General features: G+C 41.3%; 1 protein-coding gene across 2 annotated transcripts in view; it reads left to right on the top strand.

Annotated features, from left to right (window-relative positions):
- The first annotated feature begins 3,827 nt into the window (after nt 1–3,827).
- Nucleotides 3,828–16,733, top strand: part of TRPM2 (transient receptor potential cation channel subfamily M member 2) — a 57,526-nt gene continuing 44,620 nt past the window's right edge. The window contains exons 1-4 of one of the 2 annotated variants that reach the window (XM_060768019.2): nt 3,828–4,201; nt 11,947–12,171; nt 12,753–12,838; nt 16,086–16,254. In XM_060768019.2, the coding sequence (XP_060624002.2) occupies nt 11,977–12,171; nt 12,753–12,838; nt 16,086–16,254 (450 nt within the window). In that variant the 5' untranslated portion in view covers nt 3,828–4,201; nt 11,947–11,976. Of the gene's footprint in view, nt 4,202–11,946; nt 12,172–12,752; nt 12,839–16,085; nt 16,255–16,733 lie in introns of those variants that run through there. The other variant, XM_067465919.1, reaches the window with a different exon arrangement.

The following is a 16,733-nucleotide window of genomic DNA, read 5'->3' as shown; positions in this document are numbered from 1 at the left end:
CAGGAGAAAATGCTTTTGGAATATGGCCATACAGCCCGGAAAACTCACAGCAACCCAAATTATAAAGACCTTGTGAAACTAGAACTCCCACATTCCTATAGCCTTGAACCATGACACTCCAATGTGGCCAAAGAGGTTCTCTCGCAAATCCGGCAACAACAAACTATGGATGAGCTTGTAGCACCGCCTAGTTTGAAGGAAGGAAGCAAAGCTATCGGTCAACTAAAAAACAACAAAGCCAGTGGACCTGATGGGATCCCTACTAAAAAATTTAAAGAGAGTGGACCTGAGCTGACACAACAACTCCACCAGCTCATTGAAAAAAGTGTGAGTGACCGAGAAAATCCCAGGAGACTTCAAAGATGTCACCATCATCACCCTTTTCAAAAAAGGAGACAGAACACTGTGGAAACTATCAAGTTATCTCCCTTCTAACCTCCGCTGGGAAAATCCTTGCAAGAATCCTTGCAAATCGCCCTCTGCCCACCTCAGAAGACATCCTCCCAGAATCCTAGAACAGCTTCCACCCTTCCAGAGGAACAGTGGATGTGATCTTCATTGCATGATAGTCTAAAGAATAAAGTAGGGAACAAAACCAACCTCTGCACATGGCATTCATTGACAAGGCATTTGACCCAGTGAATTGCAGTTCTTTCTGGTCAATCCTCCAAAAAAAAATTAGATGCCCTGACAAATTTGTGAACAGTCTTCAGGTGGACAAATGTCAGCGTGCTGGAAGAAACAAAGACCACCAGCATTGAAGCGATGATCCTACACCACAAACTCCATTGGACTGGCCTCATTGTCCAAATGGTCAACCACCATCTCCCAAAGCAGTTACTCTACTCCAAACTGAAGATGGAAACAAAAGGTTGGTGGACAGGAAAAGAGATTTAAAGATGGGCTTAAAGCCAACCTTAAAAACTGTGGCATAAACATTGAGAACTGGGAAGCCCTGGCCCTTGAGTGCTCGAACTGAAGGTCAGCCGTGACCAACAGTACTGTGGAATACAAACAAGCACAAGTGGAGGGCGAATGAGAGAAACACATCAAGACGAAGGTGCATCAAGCCCACCTTGATCGGGACCTCCTTCCATCTGGAAACTGATTTCCTCACTATGGAAAAACATGTGGGTCAAGAATAGGTTCCACAGTCACCTACAGACTCACCACCAAGACCCTACGCTTGGAAGGCCATCCTATTCGGACACAAGTGATCGTTGATGAATGAAAGTGGTGTCCAACTGCATTCTTCTACAGTGTAGACGCACCTTGAGATGTATAGGTTATATGTAAGGGCTAAAATGCATTATTTCATCTCTGTTGACAACCACTTTGTGGTTTGTAATCATGTAGTGTAAAAATAATACATTAAACCTTTAGTTCCTTGACGAAATATATCTAGATGCTGGCTCTCATAGGGCTAACAAGCAACATGTAAATAACAGCAACGCTTGTGTCCTCCATCACCAAAGCGCCTTTTGCATTGCTTTAGCTTGTATCCTGGAAATGCTTTGGTAACCTAAGGTCAGAGAATAATGTGTTTTGCATCTTTTCTAAAGTACCTTCTCAATAATTGTATGCTGGTTTTCCCTTTCACAAAGACTTGAAAAACACTTTTATTCATGGCACTCAAAGCCTCTTCAACAGCTCTAGTGGAGAACTCATATTGGATTAAATGGATGTTATCAAGCTCTGAGTGTTGATATGGCAGGCAGCGAGATGCCAGCTAGGAGTAGAGGGCATCTGAGCTGCCTGGAAAAGCGGGAAAGCAGAGCTCATGCTTCGCTTGGACTAAATTCCTGGTTTATCCGCCTCCATCCAGTTAAAAGACCAGGAAGCCAATTTGGAAATAGCCTGAGTTCCTGGAAAACTGCTGATTACCTGCTTTGAACTGGATTATATGAGTCTGCACAGGCAGATAATCTGGGGTAACTAAATAATCTGGAATCCGATCCTGGGATATAGGGCAGTGTAGATACAGCATGGCTGAGATAGTATCAGGGTATGGCCACATATACAACACACTAAAGAATTAATGCCATAATAGAATGATGGTGTGATAAAATGGACCGTGATCTTTGTGATCTTCTAAAAGATATTACACCAAGATATCATTTGCATCAATGGTGGGCCTTGGTCTGATGTTAGGTCTGAAATATGATCTATGATTTGATACCATGTTTATGTAAAGTTATCTTTTGCAATTTTTCCCTACTCTGAGGTTTTTTTGGTCAATTTTCAGCTACAACAGTCCACTAGGACCTTTCCAATGAGTGTCCAAGGGATCATCTTACTGTTTTGTTTTTACACCCATCTTGATACAACTTTTCCATGGTGGTAGGATTACATGCCTCTGTGAACCAACAGATTATGCCAACACTGTCATTGCTGCTGGAAGTGTCTCCCACACCAGGCAGGCTTTTGCTGGAGAGCCAGACTAAATGTGAAAAAATAGCTACAAGAGAAGTAGTAGAGGATGATAATGGCGGAGGAACTCCAAGAGATAAGAGCAGTGGCACTTTAGCGCTTAGCCAGCAAACCGCTTCAAAGAGTACATCCAGATTGACTGATTGTTGGGTTAAAATAAACCAACATGGAGAGGTAGCATTTAATGGTCCTCCATCATTACTTCTTAGGCCAGAAGTCCTTCATTTCAGTAGGGTTTGCTACACTATGTAACATAATTTTTGTTCCTGGGTGATAAATGTCATTTCCTAATTGATTCTATCATAAAAACATGGGAAAAGTTTATTGAACTGCAAATAAATTGTTTTTGAGGGACATCCGGCAGCACATTTTGCTGTAGTTTTTCAATGAATATCTCAACCAATTCAACATAGTTTGTGGCGGCCACAAAAACAAAGTTTCTGAAGTGTAACATCTACTTTCAAAGTAAGTGTCACACAATTAAACAGGGAATGACATATTCAAACCAGGAACAGATTTTTTTTCCAAATTTGTTCCATAGCACTATATCCATGTTTTTGAGTATTCAAATGAAGCCCAGGAATATATCCCCCTTGGATACTGTATACACACTAATAACACAGAACACATGGGTTGTGGTATCTCCACAACCTATGTGTTACGTGCTATTAGTGTGTGTCACCAGTCACAATGTGATTTATTATGATCTAGAGCACTACTTCTTAACATGAGTGTCTGACCCCAAATGTGTCTGACCCTTAGCTCAATGCGGGGGTCCCGAAAAAGTTGGCAACAGTAAAAGGTTTCTGAGCACCACTCATTTACACAAATCATGTACCAGCAGCCTGCTGTGTTTACAGTGGACTCTGTAGAAAATCCTTCAGCTATACTCTACAAGAAGGAATATCAGCCTATTTTGCAAGCCTTGCAAACGTTGCTTGATTTTTATACCTATATACCTGGGGCCACATGAACTTTTCTCGGATAGAAAAGGGTCATGAGCGGAAAAGCCCTGGTTTAGAGCATTCTTTTTCCTGCCTGCTATCTTAAGCAAATTCTTGACTTCTCCCTCAACCGGTTTTGTGATTTCATTCTGATCTTAAGGACAAAACTAAATACCGCCTCATCTCATGGGGACTTATTGACCCATTTTTACTGTAATCCCAATAACAGAATGCCACTTTTAACAGTTGTGAGTGAAGATCCCTTTTTCAAAATATAACCTCATTGCAAGCTCAAGTATGTTGCAGCAGTAGTGCATAATAGATGCTGCTCAGGTCTTGGGCATTTACTCCAAAAGTGTTTTAACATGATACAATAATACTCCAGGTCTGAATGGATTAGAAATACTTTAATATTTGTTTCTACTCATCTAAGAAGCTCCTTCTCAGCAGGACATTTGAGTGTCTGGGTTTGCTTTCTCTGCAGACAGATGTGTGAGTCACTTTCTCTCCCTCCCGCCCCCAGCAGCACCACACAGTTGAGGGAACTCTGGCTTTGTCCTTCTCTGTGTGTCCCAGGCTAACAGTGAGGAGTGAGGACGGCTTCTGCAGTGTGATTTACTGGCAAGCTGCCATCCCTTGGACCATCTCCTCCTCTTAGCTGCAGTCACTTTGGAGAGGCTTCTGTGCATCCCTGGCATCTCCTTCCAGTCAGTGACCAGCCTGCAGCTCAAGGCAAGAAGAGGTATGTTGCTCATGCCTGACTCACAGGGAGCACATCAATGCTAGGAGTGGAACTGGGAAGTAGCTGCAGGGAAAGGTACATGCAGGTAAGGTATGCATGGGGAGGGAGATGCTTTCAAATGCAAACTAAAATAACCATTTTGAAGGGGTTGATGAAGCAGCAAAAATAGGGAATTTATGTAAAAACTGGGAATGTATAAAGGGTAGCTGGCCAGAGACAGGTAGACTGTGCAGAACTGCTTAGTAATTGTACTGATTGCAATGAAATACTCTGCACTGCAAGGTCAGGAGAACTCCTGAATCTTTTAAAACACTTAGTGGCTTGTGTGCCAGGCACACAGCATTGGGTGAATTAATGCAAAAATAACTGTGTGCTTATCATGGGATACTTGGAGCAAGGGAATATCATCTTTAATACTGAGTACTTTTGCCCACGTGTTTAGAAAGAAATTCTCATTTAATTTTATAGTATTTTCTCCTTCAGACACACGTGTAGGATCACAGCCTATATCTGTTTTACAAAGGGAAGAGAGCTTTAAACTACTACTGTTCTTTGACTTAGTAAGAATAGGGAAAGGTCTGTAGCCGAGAAGTAGAGCACACGTTTGGCATAAAAGCAGCCTTAAAATTTCCAATAGGTCTGGGGAAACATTATGTTTGATGCCAATCAGTCCTGCAGTCAGAGAATAAATTATCTGGTTTGGTACAAGAGAGCTAGGTAAGGTAAAGGTTTCCACTTGACATTAAGCCTATTTGTGTCCAACTCTGGGAGTTGGTGCTCATCTCCATTTCTAAGCCAGAGCCGGCATTGTCCGTAGACACTTCCAAGGTCATATGGCCAGCATGACCGCATGGAGCGCTGTTACCTTCATGCAGAAGCAGTACCTATTGATCTACTCACATTTGCATGTTTTCAAATTGCTAGGCAGGTAGAAGCTGGGCCTAACAGTGGGAGCTCACCCCACTCCCTGGATTCGAACCACCGACATTTTGGTCAGCCAGTTCAGCAGCTCAGTGGTTTAACCCCTGTGCCACCACAGGGCTTCCCTTATATCAAGGAACCTATGTAATATAGTCCAGGCATTCAGTTAGTCATACACACCTATCTGTTTTATTTCAGATATGGTATTATCTATGAAAAAAGGATTTTATTTTGACAAGATCCTATTTTAATTCCTAAACGTTATTATATGCTTTAGTGTTTTGGAATTCAGCAGAGCAGGTAGCTAAAGTGTTGCTTTTGTTACTTGAGTTCCTTCATGTATTAAAACTAAATCTACTGGATTATACTCTGAACAGTACCTTTGAAAGCCTGTTGGAAGTGTTAATACAATGTAATGATAATGTGATACAGAAAGATCTAAGATGGAAAAGACATTTTACCTTAAGACTTATTGCTACAAAATTCCTTAATGGTCATAGAATCAGAGTTGGAAATGACCCAAAGATCCATCCAGTCCATGTCATTCAGGAAAACATGGACAACATGTTAGAGAAAATAGAGCTTGCCTATGTTTCATTGAAATTGGTGGTCTATGGGGATGATATGTTTAGTGGTCTATGGGGATGGTACGTTTCCATAGGATTTAGTATACTCAGTTTTTCTTGGATTGTATTTTTCTTGGAATATTCCTTGTGTCAGAGTGAAGTCAATGGGATTTGTGACTTGGTTTCTTCTGAGGAATCAGGTCCAATCCAGGACATTTGGCTTTCTGTAGAATAGAATAAGAAGGTGACCTTTCCCATTTCATGTAAAATGCCAACTGAATTGGCAACTGAATCTTTCTTCAACACATGCATAGAAACTGAATGCTCTGCCATGGTTCCTGACAGCTTGGTAGTCTATGTATGCTAAGTCATACAACAGCTTTCCCCTCCATTATCATGCTGCCACTTCTTATGCCCGAGGCAACTGCCTTAGGTGCCATCCACACTGCCATTATAATGCAGATTGAACAATCTGTATAGACTCATATCCAGTTCAGTGACTTGAGAAATTGCAAGTTGCTTCTGGTATGAGAGAATTGGACGCCTGCAAGGACTTTGCTCAGGGGACATCTGGATGTTTGATGTTTTACCATCCTTGTGGGAGACTTCTCTCATGTCTCCACACGGGGATCTAAGGCTGACAGAGGGAGCTCAACCCGCTCTCCCCGGAGTCAAACCGCTGACCTGTTAGTTAACAGTTCTGCCAGCACAAGGATTTAACCCATTGCACCACCAGGGACTCCACCTGAATTATATGAGTCTACGCCAGGGATTCACAAACTTTTTCAACAGAGGGCCAGGTCACAGTCCCTTAAACTGTTGGGGGGGGGGGGGGGGCGGCGGATTATAATTTGAAAAAAACATGAATGAATTCCTATGCACACTGCATGTATCTTATTTGTAGTGCAAAAAACACTTAAAACAATACAATAATTAAAATGAAGAACAATTTAAACTTATTCGTATTTTAATGGGAAGTGTGGGCCTGCTTCTGGCTGATGAGATAGGATTGTTGTTGTTGTTGTTGTGTGCTTTCAAGTCACTTCAGACTTAGGTTGACCCTGAGTGAGGGCAGGGTAAATGACCTTGGAGGGCCATATTTGGTCCCCGGGCCTTAGTTTGAGGACCCCTGGTCTACACTAAACCATGTAATGCAGTTCAATCTGCATTATAATGGCAGTGTAGATGGGACCTCATCCCTAATTATAGGAATGGTAAATTCCATCTCATATTTAAGCTATTTGATGCAAGCTGTTAACTTTCAATGTTATTTGGCCATCTGCAGAGCAGCAATACAACAGCTGCTGTTTATCTGAAAAGTTTATGGCCGTGAAGCATTGTTTGCACACTGAGTACCAGTGTTCCTTGATGCAATGATGATGTGTGGGGGGCAATATCTGCAGAATATCGACTGCTTAATTTGCACCTTTAGGTCACCAGTTCACACTACATCATACTATTTTGGGAAATTCTGGGAGTTGTAATCCAAAAATGTTTCCATTTTCAAAACTCTTTGCTTGATATCTTGGAGATCTGTCATTCAACAGAACAGATAATACCAGGCTAGATGGACTAATGATCTGAGTAAATACAAGGTACCTTCTTACAGCTTTAGGTCAACGCTCCAGAGTTATCTAACATATCTGATGTCACCTGAGATACTTGAGTCATTCTTGGAATGCTAATGTGTATTGGCTGCTGAGAATGACTGATAACACAATAATATCAGTGGTTTTGGAGGTGTGGTAGCACTTCACTATCTACTCCCCTCATTCCACTTTTGGGGAACACTGTTGCAGGTAAGAAATAGATTGCTCAATTTGTTCATTTAAAAGTCCAATTTAGAATTGTTATTTAAGCATTTCATCATTCCTAGAGAAACAGATACTTTTAAAATGGTCAAATATCAGTTGATGAGAGTTCTGATGCTATAGCTGCTTTTGTGTTTTTAATCATTTTCCAGGAGAATTCCGGTATCACAATACCGCCTTGCTGTAACTCTGTCTGAAGTTGTGGGTGGACTCTGGCGAGATATAAGCATTGTTTTGGACATTCGCTTAAGTGCTAATGTTTTAATTAGCAAGATGATGGAATTGCTCATCTCCAGGAAGCAATTTAAGATGCAAAGTACAAAGTGTTCCCAGGAAATTTGTATATTTGTTTCAGAAATTATTTGGGTATATGAATAAATAATACTTTGATTATTCTGATTGTTTTGTCTTCAGTTTCTAAAATGCTACACAACTAAATGACTTAGGATATGTCTACATCGGCAGATTATTCTGGTGTAAATCTACCCTCAAATCAGCCTTGCTGCCCAGACAGTTCTGGATGCTGCAACTGTTAGCTCTCCGATGTCACTGTAATTCCTAGCTTGCCAGAGAGCTCCTCTCCCTCTTGCTGGTTGTGTGGGTGCCCCATTCTGGTATCAGCATAGGCACCCAAAACAGCTCCTTGGTATGCCCCCCTTTCCCTGTATTGATCAACTCAGGGAAAAGCATGATGGTGGTGACATCCATCTGGAAAGTGATCAGGTCAAATCAGACCCAATCCCCCTGTCCAGACTGACCCTAATCCCGGAAATTTCGGAAATTCCAAAAAACTTCAAAGGGCAAAGTTGGAGTAGAACATAAGAGCCTGCAACACTCAATGGAAGCTGCTGTGACTGCCATTGGCCCATTTGTGGTATGCACAGGGCTTTGAGGCTATGTAGACATGCCCTAAAATTTTACAAAGCGTAAGTACTGTCCAAGCAAGTAAGTACAAAACTTTATTATGGTCACTGACCAGCACAAAGTGGGGCACAAGCGCCCTGGGAGGGGAAGGACAACTCCCCAGTACAGCAGTTATTTAAAAGTAGATTAGAAAACAGTTAAAAATCACATTTTAAAACACAGGATATTGTAACAGGTATGGAACCGAAGGGGGGGGGGGGAGATTGATAGGAGGAGTCAAAAGCACTGGGGGGCACTAAAGAGGAAGGGAGGGGCACACTGCGAGTCTAGTAGCATTTCAGCTGTAACATGTTGCTCTAACTACATTCTCAACAGGGTGTTGCCTTGTGGGGTCAGTCATCATCTGTCTAATTTTAAATGTAGCAGCACATAACTTATTTATTTATTTATTTATTTCCTATGTTTATATCGCGCCCTTCTCCCCCCGAAAGGGGACTCAGGGCAGCCTAACAAAAGCGTCATACGATGCTAGCATCATAAAAACAACCACAGTACAATCAAAATATTAAAATTAAAACAACAATTAAAACTATTAATTAAGACACATTCATTAAAATCAAATTCCAAAAACCAGTCCGGGTCAATTCATTGCCATAAGTTGTGTGATCTTCTTCCACTTGCTGCTCACTGATCAAATGCTTAGTCCCATAACCAGGTCTTGATTTTCCTTCTAAAAGACAAGAGGGAGGTGGCCAATCTGATATCTCTAGGGAGGGCGTTCCATAGGCAGGGGGCCACTGCTGAGAAGGCCCTGTCTCTCATCCCCATCAACCATGTTTGCGATAGTGGTGGGATCAAGAGCAGGGCCTCTCCTGAAGATCTTAAACTTCGTGATGGTTCGTGGCAGGAGATACGTTCGGACAGGTAGTCTGGGCCAGAACTGTTTAGGGTTTTAAAGGTTAAAACCAGCACTTTGAATTGTGCTTGGAAGCTGATCGGTAGCCAGTGGAGTTGGCGTAACAAAGGAGTTGTATGTTCCCTGTACGTCACTCCGGTGAGCAACCTGGCAACCGACCGTTGGACTAGTTGAAGCTTCCGGGCAGTCTTCAAAGGCAGCCCCATGTAGAGTGCGTTGCAGTAGTCTATTCTGGATGTAACAACTTAGCAACACTGTAAGTTATTGTAGTGTTAGAGTCTGAAAGCAGCAAGGTGGAATAATACTTTTCACCGCGCCCTGGATATTTTAGAAACCATGGTTTAATGAGATTAGATCTAAGATCTATGTAGAACATGCAATGAAGAAGCATGTGCTCAGTGGTTTCTACATGACCAGACTCACAGGGGCATAGACTCTGCTTGAAAGAGGGTCTTCCGATACCTCCCCTCCAATACAGCTGATGGGAGGGCATGGCATCTTGCCAGGGTAAAAACCCTTCGGTGTTTAGGCACCTCCAGGTCTGTTGGGTATGCCATGGGGGCAATGAGGTATCTAACAATAAAGGCTGGGGAACAGGCTAGGTCAGATTGGTGTTCTATGTCCAGCATTTGTTGCTTAATGAGATCCTAGGCTTGATCCCATCTCATATTTAACAATTGTCCTTGGGAGAAACCAAGACTTACAATCTTTGCTGCCACTGTTTTAATCCATGTGGACTGGAAGTCATCTCTCGTGGTTAGGGGGGCAAGACCACATAGGGAGAAGGATAGGTGTAGCCAGTAATTGAGAATAGCTGTCCATATTCTTGCTTCCACTTTCACGAAACCTGTCTCCAATAGCAAGCAAAACACATATACTCAGAAACTTCATTATATTTAGTGGTACTGTACTTTTCAGAAAGTGAGTACAGGATTGCAGTTTGGCAGGGTATAAATCCAATAAAACTCAGTGGGATTACATGGCTTGAGTTATATTAGCTCTTTGTACTGTGCACAAGCAGCACAGCATGATGAGAAGTCATAAAGAGTTCAAAAGAACTTTCTCCTTTGAAAGTGTACTCAAAATTACTGTCTCAAAGGAAGACAACAATATAACTCATGAACTGGATCCTGGACAGAAATAATATGTGAACCATAAAGTCAGATAGATTTGACAGCAATTTAATTGTAAATCTGTAAGGTTTACCATTATTCTCTATTTTACAATCAATTTTTCTGATCTAAAAGTTCACCTTAGATTCCTGTTGATCTGCACCAGCCCAGGAAGTTATGCCTTATAAACTGAGACTGTACTATCTCAGGTTTGTTCTAAGCCAGCCTATTCCTTTATCAGTTCACTAGGATAGTCAGTGGCCAGGGATAATGGGAAATGTAATGTCGCAGGACCAGGGCCCCAATATTGCAAGGCTTTTTCTGCTGAACTCAGCCAGTACTCCAGAAGATAGGAGCACAATTCAAAACGATCTTAACAGATTAGAGAGATGAGCCAAAACTTACAAAATGAAATTTAACATGGACAAATACAAGATACTCCACTTAGGCAGAAAAAAATGAAATGCAAAGACACAGAACAAGGGATGCCTAACTGGATAGCAGTATGTGTGAAAAAGATCGTGGACAAGAAATAAAACATGAGTTAACAATGCGATTATTAAAAGGCCAATGGGATTTTGGCTTGCATAAATGGGAGTATAGTGTCTAGATCCAGGGAAGTCATGCTACCTCTCTATTCTGCCTTGATCGGATCACACCTGAAATACTGTGTTCAATTCTGGCCACTGTAATTTAAGGGAGATGTTGACAAGCTGGAATGTGTCCAGAGGAGGGCAACTGAAATGATCAAGGGTCTGGAGAACAAGCCCTGTGAGGAGCAGCTTAAAGAACTGGGTATATTTAGCCTGCAGAAAATAAGGCTGAGAGGAGACATGATGAGGGCCATGTACAAATATATGAGGGGAATTCATATGGAGGAGGGAGCAAGCTTGTTTTCTGCTGCCCTGGAGACTAGGACGCGGAACAATGGCTTCAAACTACAGGAAAGGACATTCCACCTCAACATGAGAAAGAACTTCCTAACTATGAGAGCTGTTCAGCAGTGGAACTCTTTGCCCTGGAGTGTGGTGGAGGCTTTTTCTTTAGAGGCTTTCAAACCAAGGTTGGATGGCCAACTGTCAGGGTTGCTTTGAATGCGATTTTCCTTTTTCTTGACAGGGGGTTGGACTGGATGGCCCACGAGGTCTCTTCCAACTCTGTAATTCTATGATTCTATGATTCAGTCAGATGGCCACAAATTAAAAATGTAGTCTCTCAGGGCTAAGTAAATAGTGCTAAATATAATATAATATGCTGCAAAACCTCCTTTTTTCCTGGCATATATGTAAACATAGTAGACCCCAATCTGGATTAGGAGAATTGCTTATAGGTAAGAAAGATTTATAACTTCTGTTTCCTTTCTTAAATTCAATCCCCTTTCACTTTCAGAATACTTATGACCCAAGCATATGTTGGCCCTCAATATCCATGGATTTCATCATCCATACTTTGAAAATATCTGTGCTGTGGGATTTTTTTTTAAAAACACAAGATTCTTTAGTTGAAAGATAAGTTTTCTTTGGATGTGATTCCTTCAAATAATCCTTTTTGGTGTTCTGTAATACAGGGATTGCTTGTCATCCATTGTATATTTAGGCTGATGATTTCGAAGAGTCTTCTTCTAAACTGTGTTTTAACAGGTCTGGTGGCTGGTTCTGTAAAATGTAGCCATGGCTGGGCCAGGCAAACGAATCCGAACCCTTCCAACAGATCTCAACAAAGTCTGCCCAGAAGAAGGAGACAGTTACTCCGTTTATCCCAGAAGCTACTATGATCTGGATGTGGTCTCCAACCTCAGAAGAAGTAACAGCGCCTTCAGCAAGAGCAAGAAGAGGGCTCATTTCACTCCTGGCATCAATGAAAAAGCAAGTTGTGTAAAAACACGATAGTTCAAGGCAGTGGGAGATGTACTATAACAGGATTGGAAGTTGGGGTGTAAGTTCAAAGAGAATAGACCTTGTCACAAAATGGCACAATTCTGAAATCAGGATGTCTCCTGAATCACAAATCACATGATTTGTGATTCATGCAAATGAAGCAAATTTGCAGTTTACAGAAAGGATATACAGTCACCTTTCCACATTTTCAGTTTTAACTTGATTTGAAAATTGAATTAAAAATATTCTCTCTAGGAATCTCTTTGTCCTCCGTAGTCAACTTCTCTAGTCATGTTGGAGGAACTACAGATTTCTAGAGTGAACACCTTGCTAGAAATCTATGTCTTTCAACGTGGTTCTATTACCACCTTCCAACCAAAGTTATCCATAGAATCATGCTGGAAGATCTAGAAATTCCAAGGGAGGCGTTGTCCCATTTTTGTATTCATATTTTCCCCCTTTCACAAGGGTTCTGTTCTGTAACCTTCTCAAATGTGGAGGGCTGACTGCATTTCATTTTGCTTCTCTGTGATTGCTAACATTTCATTCTCTGTTCCCTCTCTCCACAGGAAAATCTTAGCTCATGGATCCCAGAAAACATTCGAAAAAAGGAATGTGCTTATTTTGTCGAAAGTTCTCAGATGTCAGATTCTGGGTAAGTTTGCTGTCCTGCTTAAAATTGGCTTCTTTGCTATTCCTTTTCACCTGACACTATTGGTTTTGGAAAACCACAATCTCCATTATCTTTTGGAGAAAAATGGCATTCACAACCATTTGAAAATCATAACCCTTTGGAAAAGTATGGTCTTCCAGAGAAGAGCCAAAAACCTCATTAGAGTAAAATCTTCTCTTTAGTGGTATACATCCACATGTACTTATGCAAGGCAATGTGGTTTTCAGTTGTTAGACTGATAACCTAGTTGAGTCTGATCTGTTAGGAACAGAAATTATGCTAATGCACAAAATATACCAGTTCTTCAGAAGTGTTTTTTTTTCAGTGCCCCAAAACATTTATTTTCCCATAAAACATCTTGTTTCTATATCGTGCCCTCAAGAGACAAAAATAAAGCAACTTTATTAAAAGTAACATATTTGGTTTACTCACAACCTTCATGTATTCAGCATACAGGTACATAACTTGTCAATCCAGTTACAGATAGGTTTGAAATAGTTTCTCTGTGCGGATAACACAGGGCATCAACAGCAACATGAGTTTGCTTAGCAGTCTTAACAGTCTGAGAGTCTAATGGAGTCTGAGGTCTGAGCAGTCTCAGATTTGATCATGTGGTCTGCAGCCCCTCCCACAACCTCAAGAAGCATAGAGTAAAGGGAAAGCTGCATACCAAAACATACATATATAATACAGTAAGCAAATAGAATAATAGACAAACAAATTACTAGTGGAGGCTTGAAGAAGGTTGCTATAACCATTGACTGCTAACATACTCAGAAGCACAGTTGAAATATAGTCCATTCCTAAGATGACAATACATATTAAATTTCTCCATGCAGGAAATAATACTACAGGTTTGCTGTCTTACATCAAATATTCCAAGAGTACAGTAGTATAAGAACCTCTCTAATTCCAAGTGCCATTTCCTATTTATATTTGGGAATATCTGAAATATGAAACGCTTCCATAACAATCTTGTCTCCTAGCCACTGTACATCATGATCAGTGCTAAATCCAAATATATTTTTAAAGCTTATTGAATAAAGAAGGAGCGTGTAATTTCAGATAGATTCTAGAAACTTGATAGTTATTAACAAAGCTAACTAACCAGTGCATTAATTATTTATAGATCATTTAAGGGTGACTAATATAGTAAAAAATCATAAAATCCCATCAGGATGACTAATGGTTAAGGAAAATGTGGAAATTTTCTGATACATTGGTCATTATCTATAAAATATTCATGCAAAATAGCACTCAAAATGCCAGTAAACCGGACAAATAAAAAGTAATTTATTATATCAGTTACATGAATATGTATTTATGTAATGGCTGGGAACTAAGGAAATGGTATGTGTTGAATTTATTTTTTTCTGTTACCAAACACTTGGCGCTGGAGGAAATAATAATTTTGTGTTTTGCTGATGATGATCTCAAAGACATGGGGATGTGTCAATATTGCATGCCCTAAAAACAACTACCACAGAAGGAGCTCAGCTTCTCTTCTGTCTCATTTTTTTGTTCTGTGTGCTGAAATTTTCATATATATAAAATATCTCTAATTTATTCTGCACAGAAGGGAATTATTTAGAATGTAGTGTCCTTTGATTTTTAATATAGATGTTTGGAAAGGCAGTGTTAAAGTAAAGTCCCACATGGCTGCATTCGTATTCAGTCCATATTGGGCAAATAGTGCCTGATTATACTAATAATAAATAATAATGTACTTTATTTATATTCCGTCCTATCTCCCTGAGGGGATTCAGGGCAGATTACAGTACACAGATATGGCAAGCATTCAATGCCATTATACAATTAACAAAGACAGACAGCACATAAACAGAGGTAAAAGCTTCCCATCTTTTTCCATCTCTGGCATCTGGAGGCTGTGCTTGACTCTGGTCGGTGGGGTGTGTGTGTGTGTGCGTGTGCTGTCGCTCCATCTTCCATGCTGAGGAACTTATTGTCCTTAGACACTCTCCCGATTGAATCACCAGCATGTCCACATGGGCACCTTTTATTACCTCCCTGCAAACCCGCTGTGCTAAAGCCCAGCCATAAAAACTTGTATGGGTGATATTCAATGTCCTTGAACTCCCTTCTTTTGTCTCACTTATATGCTTTTATCGTTGAAGAAAGCTCAAAAGAAAAATCATGTACTTCCCAGACCATCCCATTGACAGCCCCCTCCCCAACTGTTAGAATCCCTTTATTGAAACAAAACCAGTTTAAAATACAAGCACAAAAGGTTATGAATCTATATTAAGGAATGGGATTTTCACTCTTTTAACAGTTATAGGCTTGTTTATATCACTTAGAGTGTGATAGTGGCAACCGAACCACTGCATGTATGGCTCCCTCCAGCCCCAAACCCTCTCAGGTGCATCAGTCAGCATGAATAGATTTCAGTGGTTAACATGTTTTAGTAAACACTCAAAATAACTATGTTTTTGTTGTAATAACTTGACAGGACAAGATTCTGTGGACAAGATTTTTCAAGCAACCGTCATGTACTTAGGAATTGATTTGTACTTAAGAGCTTTGTTGGGTCCTTTTTGCATTGCCTTCTTAGTTTGGGGTTAAGAAAAGACAGGACCAGATGAATAAACTTCCCACAGTTACTGATCTGCATGCACAGTTATTGTAGTTATTCAGAGGAGGGATAGGCCATTTCTGCATGCTTTGATTTTCTTTCTGCATTATGCCATCTCCCAGGGGCCTTGCCCAGGGGTGGGGCACATGCATCAATTTAGGGACTGTATTTTGCCAGTCACAGAGAACTTGATTGCTGCTGGCAGTGGGACAGTCTGGGTTGAATTAAGTGTTCAGGACTTGATTCTACCATTGGCTGTGAGGGGATGATGGATGGTCCCCAATCAAGTGAGCCCTGGTGAAGTGGGCCCTGGTCAAAATGGACCCTGGTCAAAGTAGGCCCTGGTCAAAGTGTGTCCTGGTCAGGTGAGCCCTGGTTAAGTGAGCCCTGGTCAAGTGGGCCCTGGTCAAGTGGGCCCTGGTCGAGTGGGCCCTGATCAAAGTGGGCCCTGGTCAAAAAAAGGTTGGGAACTACTGCTCTAAGATGTAGCCTGTAGCACCTACTACTCATTGTTGTCGTCCATTCAAGTATTAGCCAAAACTGAGCCTGCCTAACTACCAAGAACAGATAGGGTCTGGTGTCTGAAGGATCTGGGCTCTCAAAAAATGCTGAGATTGTGGTGGCATTTTCTTACAGCAAGGTGGTGTGTGAATGTGGCTATCTCAGGGAGGAGCATTTAGAGGAGGCCATAAAACCTACCATGTTCCAGGGCAAAGAATGGGATTCCAGAAGACATGTCCAGGAAACGCCAACAAATGCTTTTGGGGACATCAGCTTCACAGGCCTGGGGCAGAAGATAGGGAAGGTGAGTTGAAACATGACTCTCTGTCATAGAACGAGAATCCATTAATTTAAAATGAATATCTGGAGTGACACAGTAGTTTAACAGTTTTGACATCAGAACAGCAAACTGCTATGCATAATATCAAGACTCAGCATTAGTAGTTAGTATAGTTCCATTCATTACATAGGTAATTACTGGTAAAGATAAAAGTGATTGTCTCTGCCCACATCCTTGTGTGGTTCAGCCGTTATACCAGGTATGGGCAAACTCAGGCTCAGGGGCCGGATGCAGCCCTTTGGCTCTTTTCTCAGGCTCTCCTGTCTCACACCATCTTATCCTTTCTTTTCTCTTTCCTTCCTCCCTCTCTTCCCTCCCTCCCTCTTTCTCCTTCCATTCTTTCTTCCCTTCCACCCTTTCATCCTTCTTTCTTTCCCTCTTTCCTCCCTCCTTCCCTTCCTTCCATCCCTCCCTTCCACCCTTTCGTCCTTCCTGCCTTCCCT

The sequence above is a fragment of the Anolis sagrei genome, chromosome 3, assembly GCF_037176765.1.
Source record: "Anolis sagrei isolate rAnoSag1 chromosome 3, rAnoSag1.mat, whole genome shotgun sequence".
Taxonomy (NCBI): domain Eukaryota; kingdom Metazoa; phylum Chordata; class Lepidosauria; order Squamata; family Dactyloidae; genus Anolis; species Anolis sagrei.
Note: the sequence above shows the minus strand (reverse complement) of the source record. Positions and strands in the feature narration are given on the sequence as shown.